The sequence below is a fragment of the Astyanax mexicanus genome, chromosome 16, assembly GCF_023375975.1.
Source record: "Astyanax mexicanus isolate ESR-SI-001 chromosome 16, AstMex3_surface, whole genome shotgun sequence".
Lineage (NCBI taxonomy): Eukaryota > Metazoa > Chordata > Actinopteri > Characiformes > Acestrorhamphidae > Astyanax > Astyanax mexicanus.
Window position 1 is genome coordinate 16,480,638 of NC_064423.1, and position 23,480 is coordinate 16,504,117.

Below are 23,480 nucleotides of genomic sequence, written 5' to 3' on the forward strand. Positions count from 1 at the left end.
TTTCAAACAGTCTCTTACTTATTATTGAATCATTAACACTAAACGTAACTGAGGCAAGTGAAACCTGCAGTAGATCTGGGTTCTTTTTCTGGATGAGTTGTTTATGCCCTTTTGGAGTAATTTTGCCCAGAAAAGGTCTGTGAGTGTTCCATGTTTTTTTCCATTTGTAAAAAATACCTCTTTTTTATTTTTGTTAGAATAAAATGTTGAAAATCATGTAGCATTTTTATCCAACTCCGCTTCACAATTATGTGCTGCTTTGTGTTAAAATCTCAATCAAAAGGAGATCTGTGAACAGATGAGACCAAAGTTAAGCTTTTTGTGCAAAGCACTATGTGTGGCGGAAACGTAACACTGCTTATCACCCTAAACACACCATCCCTGCTGTGAAACGTGGTGGTGGCAGCATCATGCTGTGGGGATGTTTTTTTCTTCTTCACCAGGGACAGGGAAGTGAGAAGCTGGTAAATACAGTTAATACAGGGCAGTCCTGGAAACTGTTACTGTACTAAAATGTCCTAATCAATCTATCTAGACTTTTTCTAGACAACTCAGCATTTTTCCTTTTTGCATCTTAGATGCTTGAGTTGTGCAGCAAGACGATTCTTACCACTGTGTTCCCCCTTAAATCAGTCCAGTGTCGCTGTGTTTTTTTATTGTGTGGAACTGATACGAACTCGCCCGTTCTCACACACAGACTGTACGAGCTTCTTGGAAATTCTTGGAAACTCCACGTACAATAATAAAGGGACGCAGGTGTGCAGTGAGTGGTGTTCTGTTCTGTGTTTGGGGGGAATGTGATGTGGATGCAGTGTGTTTTAAACATGTCCGTGGAGGGGTGTGGATATCAGCGCGGTCGGTGTATGTAGCACAGGTAACCCGATCGCTCTCGGACCGCTCCGGATTTGAGCGAGGTCTTAATGGACGTAAGCATGAAGGCATCTGGCTTCGGGGAGGAAATTGTGTTTTTAAAACCTGCCCTTAACACAGCTAACGGTTGTGATGGAGTATTGATTTAACGCGGCGTGCCATGTCGTGGGCCTAATCTGAGATCGGGCCGCTCTTGAGGTGTTCCAGACCAGGCCGAGTTTGGCGTATTTAATCAGCTGGGCCTGGGAGCGCAGAGTAACGCCGCCCGGGGGATGTTGTGGTACAGACAGAAATGCTGGTGCTTTCCAACCGGACTGTCAGGAGAGGTATGCCGGCTAATGGGAGCCAGATGGACGCCCTCCATTATGCTGTCACACCCGTGTGGTTTTCCATCGGCCGCGGCAGGACTATCGCCTTGCTGGCTCTGTTTTGCTACGTTACGCCGGTGACGTGCAGAAAAAGGACGACACGCGGTGTCATCACCTCCTCCAGAGATGTTTTCATTCGCCGAGAGTTTAATTGCCGCTGGCTCCGACCCACGCTGCATGATGGATTCAAGAATTTGACACGGAGCGTTAAGTCCAGCGGTACAGAAGGAGCGTGCTGACACCTCTGTCTCAGCGTCGGGCCGGGCCTGAAACTAATTACACAGGTTGGGAAGATTCCAGTAGAATTCCAGCAGGTGGCAAACTTGTTCCATACTTGTCCCATGGCATTCCAGCTCTGCCCAGAGGAAGAAGCAGAAGACGAGGCTTTGGATTGTAAGCTCAGAGCCTGTGTAGACTAAGACACTTCAAACATTGCCAGGCTTGATACACACTTAAAAATAAAGCTTTTCGAACTGGTTCTTTGAGTGACGCAACTATGCAACCAGTTTTTCCATCACTTGCACTGCAAAAAATCCATTGGCAAAAACTAGACAAAATATATGCAAATTAAGACAAATATATGTATATTAAGCAAAAAAATCTGCCAATGGGGTGAGCAAAATTTTCCTAGTAAGATTTCTTACAAAAAGCAATGGCAAAGTTTCAAAATGAGTGAAGTAACACATAAAACAAGCAAAAAAGTCACTGTTTTTGGACACAAGAATCAGAATAACTTTAGATTAGATAATAAGATTGCTGCTTGATTGTGCTTATTTTGAGTTCAAATTATTTAAAATAAGGTACAAATTCTAAGTAAGAATGATTAAGATAATTATCCCTAAAATAAGCAAAATAATCTAACACTTACAATGCTTAGTAAGACAAAAAGTCTTATCAGAGAAGAAAATAAGATTTTTTTTGTCTTAAATTTAGAAAATTTCACTTGCTAAGATTAAGTTTTTTGCAGTGTGTTTGTTCTGGGTTTTTAACCCTAGAACACTAACGTTAAAATTAGTAACGCCATCACTAACAAGGTTTGCCACCTGCTGTGTCCGACAAAAAAACAGGACACTTTCATACTGACAGCTGCCCAAAAATATACGGTGGATGTAACAGAATCAGAGACGGCTTTGAGAAGTAGGGTTGTTCAAAGCTATGAATATTTCATCTACATTAACTATGAGAAGAAACTGCTGCTTACCTGCTAATCTAAGTACTGGTGTAAGCCGTGCTGGTGCTTGCTTTTGCACCCTCTTGGCAAAAAGGTTAAGGATGGTGAGCACACCAGATAAAAAACTAGGTAAGGAGATGCCTATAATTTTTTTTTTAGGCTTATGTGTGTTTTCTTATCTTCACTTCAATCTCTTAAGGTTATACGCAGTAAATGTCTATAAAGTTGTTTTAAATGTGGTGATGTCGAATCTGATGTGCTCTCCCTTCTTAATATTTGATTCACTATCCGTAGGAGCCGCCTGTACCGACTGGATAGTGAAGTCACATGATCCCACAGCACCAATGAGGCACAATGGTGCACGTCAGCAAGAAAAAAGACAGATTTAATGCAGGTCTGAATAGTCAGTTAAACTAACCTAGTGAAAACCGGGACGTTAAATGAGATTGTTTTTTCGGGACCAGATATTAAAAAGGACAGTCCTGGAAAAACCACATTTCAGGTGGGAGAATATAGGTTGTGCACTCCACAAATCTGGCCTTTATAGAAGACTGGCAAGAAGAAAACGATTGTTAAAAGAAAGACATGGGAAGTTCTGTTTGCTGTTTGCCGCAAGCTATAAAAGAAGGTGCTGTGGTCAGATGAGAGCAAATTTGAACTTTCTGAGCTAAATTCAAAGCACTATGTGTGGCGTAAAAGTAATACTGCTCATCAACCTGAACACACCATCCCTGCTGTGAAACGTGGTGGCGGCATCATGCTGTGGACATGAAGCTGGTCAGAGTTAATGGGAAGATGGATGCAGCTACAGTAAATTCAGGACAATCCTGGAAGAAAACCTGTTGAAGGCTGCAGAAGAGTTGAGATTTTGGAAGGAGATTCACCTTCCAGCAAGACAATGACCCTAAACATACAGCCAGAGCTACAGAGGAATGAATGATTTAGATCAAAGAATATTCTTGTGTTAGAATCAACCAGTCAAAGTCCTAAAAGAGCTTAAAACCCTTTGAGCTTTTGTTACAGCAAGACATAAAAAAAATGCTGTTCACAGTCGCTCTCCATCCAACCTGAAGTCTGAAGTCTTAGAAAAGAAGTAACAGTGAGTGAAACAACCTCCACCACGTTTGGAAGCTAGGTAGCCATGTTTCTTCTTTTTAAGGCTTAAGAGAATGATCTGTCTGATTCCTGTAAAGATTCAAGATTAATGTTGTTACAGTGTGAATGTGAGAAGAGATGAGTCCACAAAAAATTCCTATGTTGAAATTTTACTCTGTTTTACTTGTCTGTAATCAGTATCTACGGGCAAACCTAGTGATTCACCAACGACAGTTTCTATACACCTGCTTAAACAACCATCCCAGAGAACCCTATTGCAGATAGCATCAGTGGTACTTTCACATTATCTCCAGAAGACGTAAATTTGAAAGGCTTTTAATGCGTTCAGATCAGGGTCTTGTACTCCCTAAGGCCTACTTAAGGCCTTTCATTCCATCTTCTTCCACACAATGTGTTTCTCTTTAGTGGTTGACCTTTCTCAATCCAGTTGCAAAACCCACCTTTTAGCCCAAGAAATATGATGTGTTTTAAACAATGCAGAGTGAGTGAAAAATGTGCCTGTGCAGACAGCGCTGCTGCTGGAGCCTGGCCTGGTGCTCTTTTGGACTCGTTTGGCCTCTTTCGGTCTGTGTGAGGGACGTCCAAAGAAAGTGAGTCTTTCACTCAAAAAGCTAATTTACCGTCGGATCTTCGCTGCGGCCGCAAAGGAACAGAACTGGTCTGTATGGTTTAGTTGGATCCCAAGACTAGAATCGTGCAACAGGAAAAACTGGAAAACTTTTTTTTTTCACTTTCAGTTTTATTATTTTTTTTTATCCAGCGTGTTCAGAAATCCTGTTTTGACCCTCTGATTGTTCTAGATTTTATCTTTCCGCATAACAGATCTGCACTGGCTCAGTGCCAAGTTGCACACACCGTCATCGGCTGCGTATGAAAGATTTCATCATTTCACAACAAGATGAAAGTGCAGTTTTCAAGCATCTTCATACTTTATTTCTGTCATCAGTGACTTTTAACTTTCACTGAACTACAGTTCAAGCATTTCCTGCTTTTGACTTGTGACTACACATCCTCAAATAAGTAATCTGGTGTAAGATGGACATGGGATGGAGTGACATATGATAATGAGTATGAACTTTTGTCAAATAGCCCACTTTTGATCACCCCTCAGCATTCCAATATATAGGACTTTTAGCCAATGCTCTGAACAGGCTTACAATGCTAGTGATATGAGCATGGCATTGCCGCCATCTTGGAATTAAGTCACAATAAGTCATTTAAGAACTATCTCAAGGTACAAGTTTTTTTGAATAAACTATCTGTGCACTTTCACAAAATCTCAGTGCCTCATTTTAAATATCACAGCCCTTGGATTTTACCAATGAACCAGTTTGGAGCTACTTTGAGCTTGATAATGCTGTAAAAATAGTGATTTCTTAGCACGGGCAACTCTGTGCCCCTATCAGTAGTATTGGGAGCACCAGCTAAAAGCGATGTATTTCAGAATGCTGGGGGGAAATGGAGTTGGGCTAATTTGACAAAAATGTATACATTTTTTTAAACACATTATCATGTTTCACTACACATCAAGTCCATTTCACTCCATAGTTCTCCTTTAAAAGGGGTTGTTTAAGGGTTCTTTTTAAAGCCAATGGTTTTGGAACTTATACACTGACATGTCACGCAGGAATGAGACAAGCATGGATACAATAAAAAGGGCTTTATTAAATAAGGGGTATTCCAAAATCATAGAAATGGTCAAACTCAGAAGACAAACAACAAGAATAGTGAGACAGTCCAGGTCACTAGTCGATAACAAGGCGAGACAGTATAAAAGGCAAGATTAAATCGTAGTCGAAATACAAAAATAGTTCATACACAGAGTAAACAATATACAGGTGAGATAAATGCTTTGTGTAGACGGACAGAACCAAATCTAATGCTCGGCTGGGGTAAGTGAAGTTTAGGGGTATATATAGTGAAGTGAACAGGTGAAATCGATACTTAGTCATGTGAAGAAATTAATGAGTGATGTATGTGTGTGGTGCATTCTGGGCAATGAAGGAAAGAGAGTGACACACAATAATGGTACAGGAACTATTGTGTATCATGTTCCATGACTTTTGCTATGTCCCATTGAAGCTAAAGAACTCACTCAAACTCTTAACTGTAAATTGATGTTGCCTTACCATGTGCATGCTGTTCAGCGATCAACCTCACTCAGAAGATATCACCTCACAGCGTATACAGATGTGGACGTTTCCAAGCTGTCCCCTAAGGTAACACCTAATGGTCATGTAACATACTTATATCCCATGACTTCTGGTATATCAGTGCTTTTGGCACGTCAGATTTGCAACTTCTTCAACTGAAGAACTGCCTTCTTGTTGGTAGATTCAACCCAGATTTAACACACTCTAATCAGCCAATCGGTGGGGTGGATTCAATCTTCTATTAAAGACTGAAGAGGGCTGATGTAGAGCCTTTAAATAGGGTTCTATTTAGCACCAAAAAAATTCCACAAACCCTTTTTGTTTATATTGAAATTTTAAATGAGTGAAACTTCACTGCCTAAAGTATCAAAACGCATATAATTGACCTATTAATTAACCAACTGTCCCATAGCATACTTTAAAACTGACTGATTCTTTGACCTGTTAAGAAACTATGTTATATATAGATTATAGATACAAATCCTATTGATCTCAACTGAAATTAAATGTTATGCAACTACTGTATAGCTGACAGAATTTACCCAACATTCCATATTATTGCAGTTGGTTTCTGCTTATAAAGTAGCTTTTTCTTTTGATTTCATGTCCTTTTTCATGTTATTGCAGTAATCAGACCACTAATAGGTTTTCTAAAGTTTTAAAACATCACTTTGGCTCATTAACGAGGCTTTGGTTTAGAGAGAAGTCTGGAAATGCAGTGCGAACGTGTGAGTGTGTTCCTTTAGCCCACACACTTCGAGCATCAGGTGGGCCAGAAATCGGCCAGTTTGGCAGCGGAGGAAGCGAGATAGGCCATAAATAATCAGTGCTGTAGGTATCAGTCGCTCGAGGCTAATTTGGTGGAATGGCTTGGAAGGCAGAAGAAGATTGGCACTCAAATCATCTTTTCGGCGACTTTTGTGGGGAAGAATTTGGCCGTGGAGCTGAAAAGTGATCTGAAAACGAGCTTAAAGTGATATGAAAATGTTTCTTTTTTGCCTCAGTGAATATGCCAGCTACTCACACGGTTGCATTTCCTCTTTTCCCTCAAAATAGCACCCCTGATCTTGATACCATATCTGCTGGTATATTATAGCATAGCGAAAGGTGGTGTTTGTGTGTTTCTGCTTTACTGGGTACAACCTGTCCTAAACTGTCTGCAGAATTGATGAACACAATAGCATGACCTAGGGTCTCAGAAAACCCTGAAGAAGAACCTTCAGACATGTGTGGGAGGTGAATTGGAGTAATTTGATTTGTTTCCTTTGTTTAATTGGTGTTTTAATGTGGTTTTATGGGGTAAAACAGGATAATAGAAACCTGGGAGATGTGACTTTAATGAAATATAAGGAGGTTATTTTTGCACCTTGTTCACTATAAAAAAGCTGCTTGTATATGGCCGAATGGTTGAACTAAATTAGCTTCATTAAACTTTTGCTTTTTGATTTTATTGCATGGTTTTGACGGCCTGAAATATGTGTAAGTGTAAAAGAAACATTTGTTTGCAATTTGATAGCGCTAAATTAAGCTGTTTATTACTATTTTATCTATATTTTTGTTTCTACAGCATTTTCAGTTGTTTTGTTGTAGGAACTTGCTCTTAAATATTTAATAAAATTAAGAGTTAACGATTTGTTTTAAATATAATATTGCCCATGCCCACATCAGACACGTATTAAACTAAATGAGCGAGTGTTCAGGACTGTGAGAGCCGTTTGTCTTTGTTGGACAGGATCCTCTGTCCTGTGACCCAAATACACAGGCTGGATGTCCCTTATTATGAGCAGATAGGTGTAAGATGGATTTTGTGTTGTTCTGTTTACAGCTTCTGGAAGACTGGACTCTTTGTTTGTTCTTTTTTACTGCTGCGTTTTAATGCTTTGCCCTTTTCACAGAGTGAAATAAAAATGCGTCAACGTTTGTTTAGATATGAATTCTTGCATTCCTCAGCGTGGCATGGAGCTTCATTCCAAACTGTTGGGTATTTTTACTTTATTTTAGTTTTTTTCCCTTTGCTGAGGCCCCTCTGCCCAGACATGACTACATTTAGGCAATTACGTAAAATGTAATGTTTGTATTTATAGTCATGCCTCAGAGTCGTGGCCTGGAGAGACACTGTGTTCTCCCTCAAACCCCAAACCCTCGGCATCTACAGCCTTAAAACATCAGCACTTAAACTGGGAGGGTGCACCGTTTCAACAAAAACAACATAAACACTCTTTCCACTCTGAAGAACAAACGACAGAACGAAAAACACCAAGTAGATATCTCAATTAAGTTTAATATGTACAGTACATACACTATTTACATTGCATAAATTATGTACAAGTCAAAAGACTTTGTTCTGAAGACACGTTTGTAGCCCTTGTCACGTCCAGTCTGTGTGAACGCGGGACAGTCTGGAATACACTTAAAAAAAAAAAAAAACTCGTAGAAACCACTGAAAAAATAGAGACCCTGATTTTACAAGTTAATATATGCAAGTAAGTAAGTTGAGCCAAAACATTCAGTCTCGTGACTTTTTTTATGGCCGTCTTAGAAAAGAAAAGAAAAACAAAACACAAGCTTATTTCTTCTCTCTTTTTGGAAATGGAAAAAAATATCAAAAAACAGTTGAATACATTAAACAACTTCAACACATTTATGGCACTTGAGACTTTTGAAACTTGAGATGTAAAGCCTGCATGGAATGTATATAATATATTTTTTATATTTATATATAAAACAAGGCACTTTGTTCATCGACTTGACATTCTGGAGTTTTTTTCTGAAGCAAGTCTCTCTTTCTTCCATTTTTTTTCTCTTTAGCTTTTGTTCTACTGATTGATTCCAGTTGCGTCAGAGGGGTGTAGGTAGTAGTAGGTCCAGCCTAACGTTGTCCAGCCTAAGGTTTTTTCTTTTTTTTGCTTTTTGCTTTAAAGCTCCTTGACAAACAAGAAGAAACAAACACACGCAAACACCAAACAGGCACTTTTTGTTTTTTTTTGTCTCTGTGAAGAAAATAAAAGTAGTACCAGCTACACGATATGAGAAAACATTGGTCATTGGTGCTTTTTGGCGTGGGCACCACGTGTCCAGTCTGTTCGTGCTTTGTCCCTTATTAGAGTCAGTCTCTTTATCAAAATACTGAATACTGAATAGATAAGGGGTACAAAAAGTAGAAGAAGAAGATGCTGCTGCTGATGATTTGGTCCCCCAGCATGTGTCTTGAGATGCTGTTTTTGTTCATTGGTTCTTAGTTCATAGTTTATATAATTAATAGTTTTGAGTTTGTTGTGCTTTGGTCCAGGGAAAGTCCTACAGCTCCTACATGTGCCTCTTCATGTGGAGGGCCAGGTGGTCGGACCTGGAGAAGGCGCGTTCGCACAGGTGGCACTGGAAGGGCCGGTGGCCGGTGTGCTTGCGGAAGTGGCGGGTCAGCTCGTCGGAGCGGGCAAACTTCCAGCCGCAGCCTTCCCAGCTGCAGTGATACGGCTTCTCGCCTGGTGGAGGGAGATACAGAAGACTTAATTAGACTTAATTAGACTTGATTTCCTTAGGTTAACTTCAATTTAACTAGATCTCAGCTTATGCTTAAGTTGTAACATCAATGTATCACCATAGTAACACACCAGTTATAGCCTATACTGAAGTAATGAATGGAGTAGAATGGAAAGAAATGGAATGGCAGTTTACCTGTATGCGTCCTCTGGTGGGCTTTCAGGTGTGAACTCTTCGTGTACGTCTTCCCGCAGCCCGCGTACGTGCACGTGTGCGTGGCTGTACGCTTCCTAGGCCAGGTCCTACGCCCACGTTTGGGTTTGCTGGCATCCAGCTCCAGCGGTGAGGAGGGCGGGGTGAGCAGCGCTCTCTGGCCGGCTCCAGGCATCGCCATGCCGGGGTAAGACAGCTGCAGCTGCGCCGGCGTGGGGAAGCTCGTGTGGAAGCCGGAGGGGAAGGGCACCGAGCGGCACATGGGCGCCTGGCAGTCGGAGTGCATCATCTCCCCGGGGCTGAGCGGAGGGGTCATGCTGCCGGAGCCCTGCGGAGAGTGGGCGAGCAGCGGCTGCTCGTACGCCCGCATGCAGGCTCCGGTCCCAGACGGCTCCTGCTTGATTTTGGGCACCATTCCCATCACGGGTCCGCCGTAGCTGTCCATGCACGGCTCGGACTTCACGCCGTCTGTGTTATTAATGTCCTGAGTGGAGGGGTAGTGGGGGGGCGACCTGACCAAGAAGCGCCCCTGGATGTGGTTGGAGTGGCTGGATGTTTGAGGTGGAGGAGGAGAGCAGTAAGTGTCCAGATCGGAGCGCAGCAGCTCGGCCATGAGGCTGGCGCTGTAGCCGGGAGGAGACGCCCCCAGCTCGGCTGCTGAAGGGTGGTGGTGGTGGTGGTACGCGCCGGTCGTTGTTTGGCTGCTGCTGCTGCTGCTGTTGTTATTACTGGCGTAGGGGCTTCTAGCCTCGGGCATCCTGTAGTCCAGCCCCATGTTCATGACCGCGCTGGACACCGGGGGCAGGTGGTTGTCTGAGCCCGCGGCTGTGTTCGCCAGGATAAACTCCAGATCCAGGTACTTGTCCAGATCCTCGTCGTCGTGGTGTCTGCCAGCGAGGGCTCCGTCCAGGCTGGAGGACAGGTCCGCTAAACAGCTCAGGTGCAGGTCCTCCTTCCACCTCTGCGTGAAGAACAAGCGAGAGCGTACAAAATAAGTTAAAAATAATTATAATGCACAGGAAACAAATAACTTGAGCAAGAAAACATGACATAATAATCAATAAAGTTCATTGGAGGAACACTTTAAGATGTTTTGAGGAGTTTAAAGAAGAAAACGAATTGAAAAGTTAAAAATCAAGGAACTTATACTTTAATCATTTCAACAGTTTTGAAAGTTTTGAGAAGAAAAGAAAAAGTCTTCTCCACAATTAAAGAAGCTCAAATTAAACAGCCCCTAAAGGTTCAAAAACACCTGCAAAAACACCTGAAAACACTAAAAACACAACAAGAAGCAAGAGTTCTTAATGCACTGGAAACAAACAGCATGCAGGCATGAGCGTGGAGAAGAAAAAAACTATTAAAAAAAGTTTCAAAAGTTTGTTGAGCTCCTTGGAGGAACTGTTTAATAACACGTTAAGATGTTAAGATAAGGTGGTTTGACGGCAAAAAAAAACACTTGGAATTCTAAGCACCTTTTTGAGAAGAAAAAGGTTTTCTAAAGGTTCCTCCACATCTAAAGCTCTTGCAATCAAACAGTCTCTACAAGTTCACTGTATTCTACTGTACAGTGCACAATAACAACACCTGCGAAAACCTAAAAACACACAAAAAAACACAAACTCACGTTTTCCCAGCATCTCTCCTTCTGTGCGGCGAAAGTGGAAATGGATGGCAAAATGGTCCCGCTTAAGGCCATTTCCAGTCGTTCCAGTGATTCCAATTAACAAAGATAAAAGAATAAAAGTGAATAAAATCGATTTAAAGCTCTTAACGCGGGTTTCCAGTCCTGTCCGCGAGGAACAGGTATTCACAGAGAAGCTCCGCTGCTCTCAGCGCAGCAGCTCAGACTCTCCGCTCCGTGCTCCCAACCTGACGTTTCAAACCCACGAGCTGACTTGATTGGTGGCTTATAAGCAGTACGTCAGCGACGCTCAGCCAATCAGCGGCCGAGGAGGAAAAACGTGCGGGGCGTCCCTAATTTTAGCTACGGTATAAAACACTGAGAGACTGAAGGGGGAGTGAGTGAACGGAGAACACACTCATAACACTCACATCTCTCTTTCTCAGCTCTCTCAACTGTCTCTATTAGCAGAAACGGGTACTGTAATACACTATACTGTACTGAAAAAGTTTTACAACAATAGCGATACAGTATTACTTCTTTTACTCCGTAATAAAGAGAAGAACCACTTAAAATAAAGCCTATAAAAGCTTCTAGGCTCCACAAAGCTTGAGTAGCTTCTCTCCAGTCTAGAGGAGAACAATATAAACACATGGCAAACAAACTTCAGTGGTCCAAGACTTCATTAAACTGCCAGAGTTCTGTACACTGCCTACAGCCACTGCCTTAATACTATAACAACCACTGAACACTTCATACAAATGTTTAACCCAGAATAACCTATTGTAACATATATAGCTCTGAAAAAAATTAAGAGACCACTTCAGTTCTCTGAATTAGTTTCTCTGATTTTGCTATTTACCGGTACATGTTTGAGTAAAATGAACATTGTTGTTTTATTCCATATACTTCGGACAACGTTTCTCCCAAATTCCAAAAAAAAAAAAAGTCATTTAGAGCATTTATTTGCAGAAAATGAGAAATGGCTGAAATAACAAAAAAGATGCAGAGCTTTCTAATTAATAATAAATAATGCAAAGAAGAAAAAAAAAAACAAGTTCAATAATATATTCATAAAGTTTTAAGTGTTCAGAAATCAATATTTGGTGGAATAATCCTGGTTTTAATCACAGTTTTCATGCATCTTGGCATGATCTCCTCCACCAGTCTTACACACTGCTTTTGGATAACTTTTATGTCACTCCTGGTGCAAAACTTCAAGTAGTTCAGCTTGGTTCGATGGCTTGTGATCATCCATCCAGCCTTTTACTTTGAGAACAAAAAAATAAAAGTACACTTATACTGTAATCACCAACACTTGATTACAGTTAAGTGTTGGTGGTTACAGTATATGCATATTTCCATTCTTAAAAGCGGAGGGGGGTTTCCCGATCTGACTCTTAAAAGGAGTGCTCTTTCAATATGATATATTAAACCATAGTTTAATCAAGGTTTAATATAACTTTCATTGAAAGAGCACCCCTTTTAAGAGTCTGATCGGAAAAGAACCATTACAGAACAATTTGAAAGAACTTTGAAAAGCATAACCAGGAAAGTAACCATTTGATATATATATATATATATATATATATATATATATATATATATAGAGAGAGAGAGAGAGAGAGAGAGAGAGAGAGAGAGAGAGAGCAAATAAGAACTACTTAACACTTACAACCCATAGCTTATGGTTTTATATAGAACGCTGCTTCTACTTAATGGACACCCCTTTTAACACTCAGACCAGACAAGGAACCACTTAACCACTAGTAAGGGTGAAGTTAATGACTAAGTTTCAAAATAATTGATAGAACATTTACACATTGTTTAAATGTATGGAATACATATAAAACATAGCCGTTTTACCAGTGTTCAGTTATTAATAAAACATGTACACATCTGTTTTAAACTATAAAATAGTTTATTAAAGCCAGGCATGTGTGAACTGTAAATGTCAGGTGTGGGCAAGAGGGGTGTAAAGCCCCCCAGCATCGAGCTGTGATGCAGTCAAACTATGTTCTCTGGAGTGATGGTTCTCTGTTTATCAAATACTTCTGGGATGAGTTAGGGAGCTGGAGATAAGTTTGGGTTGTGATGGTCCAACATCTGCTGAATGCAAAAGAAAGTTCTCACAGCAATGCTCTACAATCTATAGAAGGCCTTTCCTGGACAGTATACATACTACGTAATTAATATTCATATCAGTAAGGGTAAATGAGTCAGTAACAAAGCATAATGGGTGATGTGAGTGTGTGTGACAGACTGAGTGGATGGAATGAGTAATGGGATGACTGTATGGACAGCTGTGTGTGTTGTCTAAGTTGAATAACAGTATAAACTTATTTGCCTTTAAATGTAGTTCAAAGTGTCAGAAGTTAAAAGTATCACAATTTGTTGTGGCTCGGATGTCCTGTTATCACTTTTGTTACCAACTTACCAATGTTGAACAGGTCAAAACAAGTTCAAAACATGGTGTAGGCTGTACCACAATTGGTGTACTGCTTCTCACTTTTTTGTTTGTTTGTTAATGCACACAAAAGCTAGAAATCTAATTCACATATTACATCAAAACATGAATTCAAAACAAGCAAAAGAAGAAGGTGAAGACTTTGTGTTCTTCAGTTTCTTGTTCTTTTTCCCATTTAAGATTTTTTAAGGTGGATTAAAATAATTTACACAGTGCATTTAGCTACAACAGAGCACAGATGCTGGCTATTCTCACTAGCTATTCTTTATTAATTTGCTTTGTGAAAATGAATCCAAATTTAACACCTGAACATTTTAAATACATAAAAAAAAGATCAAAACATAAATCTTGTGGAACACAGAAAAATGCTTCTCTTACAGAGAAGTAAATGAAAAAAAGCTAAACTAGCAAAAGAGTTTTTTTTATGGAAAGGTAAATGGGAATGGTTTACTAAATGCGTGAGTAAGAATTCACAGCTTGTTCAAGGTATAATAATGTATTTTAAGGTATTTAAGGTGGACTGGAATAATCCACACAGTGCCTTTAGCTACAGTAGCGCATCAATATTAGCTACTCTAGCTATTCTTTATACTTTTTAAAGTTATACTAATATATATATATATATATTTAAATTTAACATATGACCATTCCATTAATTCCATTCAGTTTTAAACATAAAAAAAACTAAACTAATATTTAAGGTAGACTAAAATAATCCACACAGTGCGTTTAGCTACAGCAGTGCATCAACATTGGCTAATTTACACTAGCTATTTTCCACACCTCTCAAAAATGTATTAAAAACTAACCTAAAAATGTAACACATGTTCATTATTTTTCATTTAAAACCATAAATAAATCTAAACATAAAGACTTGTAAGGTTTTTAGTTATTTTCCTCATTTAAGGTATTTAAGGTTATTATGCATTAATCCACACAGATTACAGTAGTTTACAGTTTACAGTAGAGCATCAATGCTCTCTACTGTCCATTAGTTTGCTTCTGGACTTTTTTAAAGGTATGAGGTAAATTGTATCCAAATATAAGCAAATATGGATTATATTCGATTTAAAAATGTAAATAAATTAAATTCTCCCCTATTATCTGACTGTAGCAGCAGGCAATCGTTTACCAGCTATCTAGCTTAGCTAATTTAGTCTATAGCTCCTGTAGCCTAAATAATAATATTAACTAATGCTAATCCGCAGTCTGTTCTGCTGTGTTTGTTCTCCCTCTGTTTTTCTCCAGGTTTTTTTCCCCCCTGTTAAGCGGCTGTAATGGAGGCTGTATCACTGTAAACGGGGTAAAGGTGTCCTGAACTCCTCCACACACCTGCAGGAGCGGTGAGAGCAGCAGCAGAGCTCGGAGGTTTGGCTCCGTTTGGTTTCATTAGCATGGCAGCCCCGCAGCCAGCAGGCGCCACGTTTATCAGCGGCTATTCACACGCCGAGCCGCGCACAAAGCGAGTGTGCCATCAGCCCTTTAAAGACCCATTCAGTTGCAAAAGGCACGGGCCGGTGAGGGGGGGGCGACGCGGCGCACAGGGGGCTTTGTTTGGACCGGGTATCAGGGCAATCAGGCTGGGGAAGCCTGTCTCCGCTCTCTGGGGGAATACTGAACTGATGGCTACTGGAGGAATGTCATTAGCATTATAGCCAGGTGAATTAACCCTCTGAACCCCTGAGCTGATTATTATTATTATTATTATTATTATTATTATTATTATTATTATTATGCTCATTATCCCAGGTGAGCAGTGAAGAGTGATTAGAATAGAATATATTATTACCTATTATTTTTTACATTTTACATACACCCTCTATGGCATGTATATTTATTTGTTTTTAAAGAAAATTAATAACCTCCACTGTTTAACCTGCTTAAAAAGTGGGCTAGATAAAAAAAGAAAAGTTCTTCAGTGATTTATGGCTTGGATTTGCATTTATATAAACACTATAGAAACCTTATTCTAGGATCCAGGGGGTTCTTTAACTCTTTCACACCCACCTTAAGGCCAGTGAGAAGCACATACTGTAATTCAAAAGTCAAGTTACTCTTTAGTTTCATGCTAGAATCTGAATAATTAGTACTTATTGAATAATGACAATATTCAGAATTTTATTAGGTCCTGAAAAGTTTTGTATTTATTGAATACAACTTCACTTGACTTGAATACTCAGCGGTTTCTGGATAATACTTAGATAAGAATTGTTAGTAGGTGCTAAATAATTAGCATTTACTGAATACTTCTGAGTTTCTGGGTAATTAGTACACACTGATTGCTATTAGGTGCTGAATAAATAGTATTTATTGAATAGTCAGTAGCTGCTGAATGATTAGTAGATACTGACTATACTGAATAGGTACTGAGTTTAGTACTTTTTAAATACTTGTGCTAAAAAAATAGGTAATTAATAAGTGACAAATTAATAGATACTGTCTAATCATTATGTAGTTAAGCTTAAACTGTTAAAACGTACAAGTAATGCTTGGATTTAAGGGATTAACAAAAGGTAATCAAAGGAAATGATTATAAACATGCTGCCGGATGCCTAAGAGGAGTTTTACGATGAGCTAAACCACATGAGGTGCATAGAACTGGCACCATGCCAAAACAGAAAATTAAAAAGGTCATCAATGAAGACTTTTTTCAGCTTCTAAAAAATCTGTTTCATACGTTTTGACATGATCTGACAGTTCTATTAAAATCTCCAGATGAATAGAACAATAGAAATGTATACAGCTCTGGAATAAAAGTAAGAGACCACTTCAGTTTCTGAATAAGTTTCTCTGATTTTGCTATTTATAGGTTTATGTTTGAGTAAAATTAACATTGTTGTTTTATTCTATAAATTACAGACAACATTTCTCCCAAATTCCACGTAAAAAATAGTCAAGTAGAAAATGAGAAATGGCTGAAATACCAAAAAAAGATGCAGAGCTTTTAGACCTCAAATAATAAAAAAAAGATGAACTTTATTCAAAAAGTTTTAAGAGTTCAAAAATCAATATTTGGTGAAATAACCCTAGTTTTTAATCACAGGTTTCAATTCATCTTGGCATGTTCTCCTCCACCAGTCTTACACACTGCTTTTGGATAACTTTATGCCACTCCTGGTGCCAAAATTTAAGCAGTTCAGCTTGTTTTGATGGTTTGTGATCATCCATCTTCCTCTTGATTATATTCCAGAGGTTTTTGATTTAATTGTAAAATCAAAGAAACTCTTACATTTTAAGTGGTCTCTTATTTTGTTTCAGAGCTGTATATAATAACTATATATGTTTTATAGTTATATAGTCCGCTTATTTTTCTATTGCATGACCTTTGGTCATTTTGAGTGACCTGTTTGCACTTAACAACTGAATAATACTGAAGTGTTGCAATAACAGTGGAGTTCCCCTTTAGTAATTCCTTTTTTTAGGTTGTGCTAATGACAGCATTAGTTACATCTCTGACTTTTGATGTTTTAGCATTTTCGTTTAGACTAAGCCCAAATGGCATACTAGGACTTTTAATACTTTTTATGAGTAATGAGGTAGTGGACAAAAATAGTTGGACACCTGCTCATTCAGAGCTTCTTCTGAAATCAAGGGAATTACATAAGTATTTATCCTGTTGTAGTAACTGTTTCTACTGTCTAAGCATGGCATTCTACTAGATTTTGGAGCATTAGTATTGGATGCAATGCCATCTGGTGCCAATAGGTTCCTATAGGGTCCTTATTTACTGGCAGTACTTGTCTACATGAACTAGACGAGCTGTGTGAATATTCATGTATTTTCTCGTCTGTGTCAGCAATGGGTGCTTAACATAGCCTAACGTAGCTGAATAGGCTACATTCATTAGAATAGTGTTCACAAACATTTGGACATAGTGTACCATCTAATTGTGTTCCGCAGTTCTCTGAGAGTGAGATCTTCAGACTTATCCCCGATTATCAGGGCATGATCAGACCAGACGACCGCTAATGTTGTGGTAATGACTCAGTAACGGAAACAGTAATGGGCTCGCTCAGTATTGTTCTTGGATCGGTACATGTTGTAAAGACCAAAATATGTTTTGATCTCATAATAATAATAATTAATATCACTTCACTTGATAGAAACATAAAATCTTTCATTTTTCGAACAAACGATTGTGAGAGTGTAGGGAGTGGACTTTTGTACATGATGTACCTCCCGGATGACACAGGAAATTAGACGGCAATTAGACATCAGGCTGTTAATAAGTGTGGTAGGACTGTGCAGGTTTAGGTGGGAACCGGTATTCTCCAGAAGCCACATTTAACGTTTTGTACAAAGTAGATTTTATTAATGTGTGTGAAAAATTGAGTATCGTTCTGTACAAACAAACACAATTAACGTAGAAGAAAATTAAGTGCTGTAAAAATGGTTTTCAGTTTCACACCTTGTATACTCTGGTTTTACACAATACACTATATTCTTACACTTTGCCCTATACTTTATATACACACTTTTATAAACTCGCATATACTATAAACTATAGTCTTACATTCTGTACTAAATTCTTATACTGTGCACTACACCTTTACACTGTGCACTATGTTCTTACACTATATTCATACACTGTGCACTATTATATTATACTATGCTCTTTCACTACACGTTGTTTTCTTACACTGTACACTATACTCTTACACAGCACACTATCCAGTATATGCATGTTATTTAGTATCATCTATCATCTGTGCACTATACTCTCACACTTAATAATATATTCTTACACTGTGCACTGTATACGTACACTATGCACTTTATCTGTTTACTATACATTTCTCTTGTATACTAGGCCCTAACACTACAATATGCACTATATTCCTACACAATGCACTATATATACATATATATATATTTGTATTCTGTGCACTACACTTTTATACCATATACTTACTATACACTATATTCTGTATTTTACAAATTCTTCTTTACTCTTACACTGTGCACTATATTCTTACAATATATTTATACACTGTTATTATACACTTTTATTTTGGATTGTACTTTTACACTATAAATTATATTCTTGCACTACACATTATTTACTTTTACATTATTTGCACAGACCCAGCGCACTATACATTTACACTTAAAACCATATTCTTATACTGTACACCATACTTACACTGTGCAACATATTCATATACATAAGCAATATACATAGAAAGAAAAAAGAAAAGAACTGTAAATATTATTTGCTTGCAAATTATTTGCTCTTTCCATTATTTTGCAACATTTTTCTGTGATTTTATTTAATCAGGAACTACTTTTTAAGATATGGACAAATATGAAAATGAAAAATGGACATAACGGAAAAATTTTATGAAGGAGAGGTACACCTTCTAATATTTCTCAACCCCCCTACAGCACCCCTTTCCAGATAGGCATCTTGGAACGGAATGATCCAGTCAATGGGGATTTGCTATTGAAGTACCTTTTTTATGCACAGGATTAGCCTTTATCTGTACCTGGAAATCTAAGCCAGATTCTCACACTACATGCCCCATTTTCCTTTCTTTATAATGACCTAACCATCGTCCCAGGCAGGTCAGGTGAACAGTGACCCAGGCTTTATGTTTTACAGTGTATGATATTTCACCATTGTTGTAGCGCTAATTTTAGCAACAGTGCTATTGCTAAAAACACACACACACATCAGTTTAGCAGCTGAATTGGATTGGAATTGATAAAATATTGGATATTGGATATTATTTTGCACGTCACGCTTTTTGAAACTTTTATTTATTCAAATTTTGAAAACCATGTATCATTTTCGTTCCACTTCACAATCATGTGCTACTTTGTGTTTGGTGTCGTAAGGTGACAAAAAGTGTATGAACACTTTTACATGTTCCACCCAAACTGACAAGGAGAGCCGACTGGTCAGAGAAAGAGAGCAGCCAAGAGAATGTCCATGGTCACTCTGGAGGAGCTGCAGAAATCATTGTGCACTCCAAATACGTCAAAAAGTTTAAGAGGTATGATCACTTGGAGAAACGAGGAGGTGGTCTCAATGTTATGCTATATCGGATTACACATTGTAGACAAAAGTGATGGGATGCCTGCTTATTCAGAATTTTCTGCAACTCTTTTAAAGGGAATTAAAAAGACTTTAAATTTTTTATTCTGCTTTTGTTGGAGTAAATGTCTCTACTGTACAGGGACGGGTTTCTACTAGATTTTAAAGCATTGCTGTAAGGAATGATTGATTGCAATCAGCAAGTTCTAGTTCAAGCCTTCTTAATGAACATGATGTTGAAAGTGAGGGGATATTACAGCACTGTGCTCAGCATTGTAGGTTTATTTGGAAAAGCCTTTCTTGCCTGCTGGTTATCCAGAGTCATGCATACTTTGTGGCTTAAGTCAAGCCCCTGGGAAACACCTGCTCTTTCTTCGCGGCGGGGCAGCGGCTCTCTGCTTTCGAAGGAGAAGGAAACTGAGCGTCCAGCCAGCGGCAGAGCGAGTGAGAGTCAGAGCCGGAATGGGATCCTGCGTTAGGGTTTATATAGTGGGCTATTTTTAACGCACTGCCCCTCGCCTATCACAGGCTTTCCTCTCCGCAGCGTTCAGGAAGCCGGCCTGGCTCCGTTTCCTGCTCACACGCCGGCCCATTCAAAGCCAATCAGGACAGGAGAGCCCAGCGATGACCAGCCGCTGACTCAAACGAGAGAAAAGAGAGAGAGGAAAAAAAAAAAGAATTAAAAAAATTGTCACACATTTTTGTGGAGCTGTAATTTCAGCAGAGGAAAGGATTTCCTTGCTGGAAAACTGAACATGTTCTCGACTGACATCAGCCATTTTTTTCCCTTATTAAGTTTTATATGAAGGTTAATGAAGCGGAATGTGACGTACAGGACAGAGGAGACTGCGGGACTGTGAGTTTACGTCCTGAGGGCCTGAAAGCATGACAGCTATAAAGTAGCTCCAGTTTTTTTCCACATTACATGTGTTTCAGTCCATACTGTACACTACTGTACTCTACACTATACTAGCCTATATATCCATTCCTACACTGTACTCTAATCTGCGTACAACGCTGTGCTTATACACTCTGCACTACACCATGTTCTTACATTCGTTTACACTGTGCTCTATACTCTCATACTATACACTATACTCCTACACAATAAATTACATTTTCATAGTGCGCTATACTCTGCAGACACTATACACTATACAGTACAGTGCAGTTTTCCTTTAATGTAAAATATATGCGCTTATAACATAATACATTCTCACATAAGACTATACTTTAACACTACTCAAACTGTGCACTATATTCACTATACACTATACTTTTACACAGTACACTATACTCTTACACCACATATTACATTGGCAGAGTGCATTATACTCTAATACTGTACACTATACTCTCAAAGTACACATTATATTACCAGTGTCGAATATACTCTTACACTTCATAATATATTGGCAGGGTACACTATACTTTTACACAGTACACTATATTCTTACAGTACATATTACATTGGCAGAATGCACTAAACTCTAACACTGTACACTATACTCTCAAGGTACACATTATATTATGAGTGTCGAATATACTCTTACACTTCATAATTTATTGGCAGAGTGCACTATACTCTTACCCTTAATATTATATTGGCAGAGTGCACTACACTCTAACACTGTACACTATACAATCAAAGTACGCATTGTATTATCAGTGTCAAATATAATGTTACACTTCATAATATATTGGCAGTGTGCACTATACTTTACACTGTACACTATACACTTACACTACATATTATATTGGCAGAGTGCACTATACTCTTACCCTTAATATTATATTGGCAGGGTGCACTATACTCTAAGACATTATATTATATTCAGTGTTCACTATACTCTTAAAGTACACATTATAATATCAAAGTGCACTATTCTCTTACACTACATATTATATTGGCAGAGTTCACTTTATGTTTTCACTGTGCACTATACTCTTAAAATACACATTTTATTACCAGTGTCCAATATACTCTTACACATATTGGCAGAGTTCACTATGCTCTTACAATATACACTAGAATTGTGAAATAAACACATTATATTTCCAGAGTGCAGTTTTTTTTACATTGAGAACTTTACTGTTACACTACATATTACTGTAAATTGGCAGAGTGCACTATAATTTTACACTGTACACTATACTCTTAAAGTACACATATTGTCAGAGTGCACTACACTTTTACACTGTATATTATATAGAGTCTTACACTCTGTATTATATTCTTACACTGTACGCATTAAAGTGCATATAATAGAGTACACTATTCCATTACACTATTCATTATACTCTTACACACTATGCACTTCTGTATTTCTGCGCTGTGCACTATACTTGTACACTACAATGTATTACTCCACTGCACTGCACTCTTTACACTATACACTTATCATCAAGCTAAATATAGCTGTAATATAACATGGTCAGTCACAATTATTGTGACATTCTAAAATCTCGCACTGTGTATCACAAGCAGCCAAACACAAATAGCTTGCAGTTGAAGAACAAAGATATCTGATCTTCTTCTGGCGGCTGTTTCCTTCCTACGTACTGGAAACGTAGTGTAAACAGTGTGTGAGGCTCCACCATTCCACACTATACATCCTGCTGCGTGAACATCTCAGTGTGAATACACTACACACTTCTCAAATCCTCAGAGACGCTACAAACCACATTATTATAATCTTTAAGGAACATTTTTATGGTTCTTTAATTTGAAACTGTGGAGGAACCCCTGAAGGTGCTTTGAGGAACCTTTAAGAGAAGGGTTGAGGGGTTCATCCAAAAGTTCCTCAAGGACAAAAAGTTCTACTTTAACAGCATGCAGAGAGCAGATCTTCAGAGGTATTCTGAGGATCACCAGTAGAAGAAGAAGATTGATGATGAAAACAACTTCATAAACAGCCCTCGTCCCTCTGAGAGAAGTCTGATTTGACAGCGTAGGATTGATGACACCAAGAAAAGACATTTTCTCACTTTTTCCTCACAGTTTTTAGTGAACATATGGAGTTAATTAGTGTGATAAGACTCACGGGACGCTGACAATTTTACTAGCTGTTAACACTTGAGATGATGCACATCAGTGAAGGAAGGAAACAGGTCACCTACTGCACAACATGGAGAGGCCTGTACATTCTTTAATGGATGGAATTGATGTGAAAATGAAGTTTAAAAATGTGTTGTAGCATCAAAAACAGTTTATCACACTGTGAGGGCACCTACACTACTGCTAAAATGTTTAGGATCACTTCCTTTTTTGACAGAAAAACATATTTTAATGCAATTCACAAACAATATTGTCTGATATATGTATCAGGTGATTTTTAAAGAATAAGATGTTTGTATTAGAGCCTATTTTTGTATAGGTGCTTATTTTGCATATAGTCCTATTATCAGCCGTTCTTAGTCCTGGTATGGCCGCCAATTCAAGTTAAGGATGTTGTTGGGCTAATTGGTTGTTAGGACACCCGTGCTCAAGTGAGCATGAAAGGGAGCACAACATTCTAGGTTAGTTTAGTGTCTGAAGCATCAGCAGTTGATGGCTTTCTTACAGGCTCAAAATGGCCAGAAAGAAACTCAATGCGAGATATTGCCAAGAAACTGAAAATATTCACTATTACCATGCTGTTACTACTACTCCCTTCGAAATGTGACACAGACTGGCTCTAACAAGGACAGAGAAAGGAGTGGGAGGCCCTGATGCACAACTGTGCAAGAAGATAAATATCTTAGAGCGTGCAGTTTGAGAGAAAGATGCCTCACAGGCTGTCCACTGATAGCTGCACTAAATGGAGCCCGTCAAACACCGGTGTCAGCATCAACGGTCCAGAGGCGACTTTAAGATTCTGGACTTCATGGCAGAATTGCCAAGAAAAAAACCATACCTTACACTAGTCATTAAAAAGAAAAGACTGCGATGGGCCAAAGAGAAAAGACATTGGACACTGGAAGATTGGAAGAAGGTGTTGTGGA

General features: G+C 38.8%; 1 protein-coding gene across 1 annotated transcript; it reads right to left on the bottom strand.

Moving 5' to 3' along the window:
• Nucleotides 1-7,939: 7,939 nt before the first annotated feature.
• On the bottom strand, nucleotides 7,940-11,266 carry klf2a (Kruppel-like factor 2a). Its single transcript, XM_007240116.3, has 3 exons — nucleotides 10,996-11,266; nucleotides 9,354-10,332; nucleotides 7,940-9,160 (listed from the first exon to the last, which is right to left on the bottom strand). The coding sequence occupies exons 1-3, from the start codon at nucleotides 11,065-11,067 to the stop codon at nucleotides 8,985-8,987; spliced, it is 1,227 nt and encodes a 408-aa protein (XP_007240178.3). The 5' UTR covers nucleotides 11,068-11,266; the 3' UTR covers nucleotides 7,940-8,984.
• Nucleotides 11,267-23,480: the final 12,214 nt, after the last annotated feature.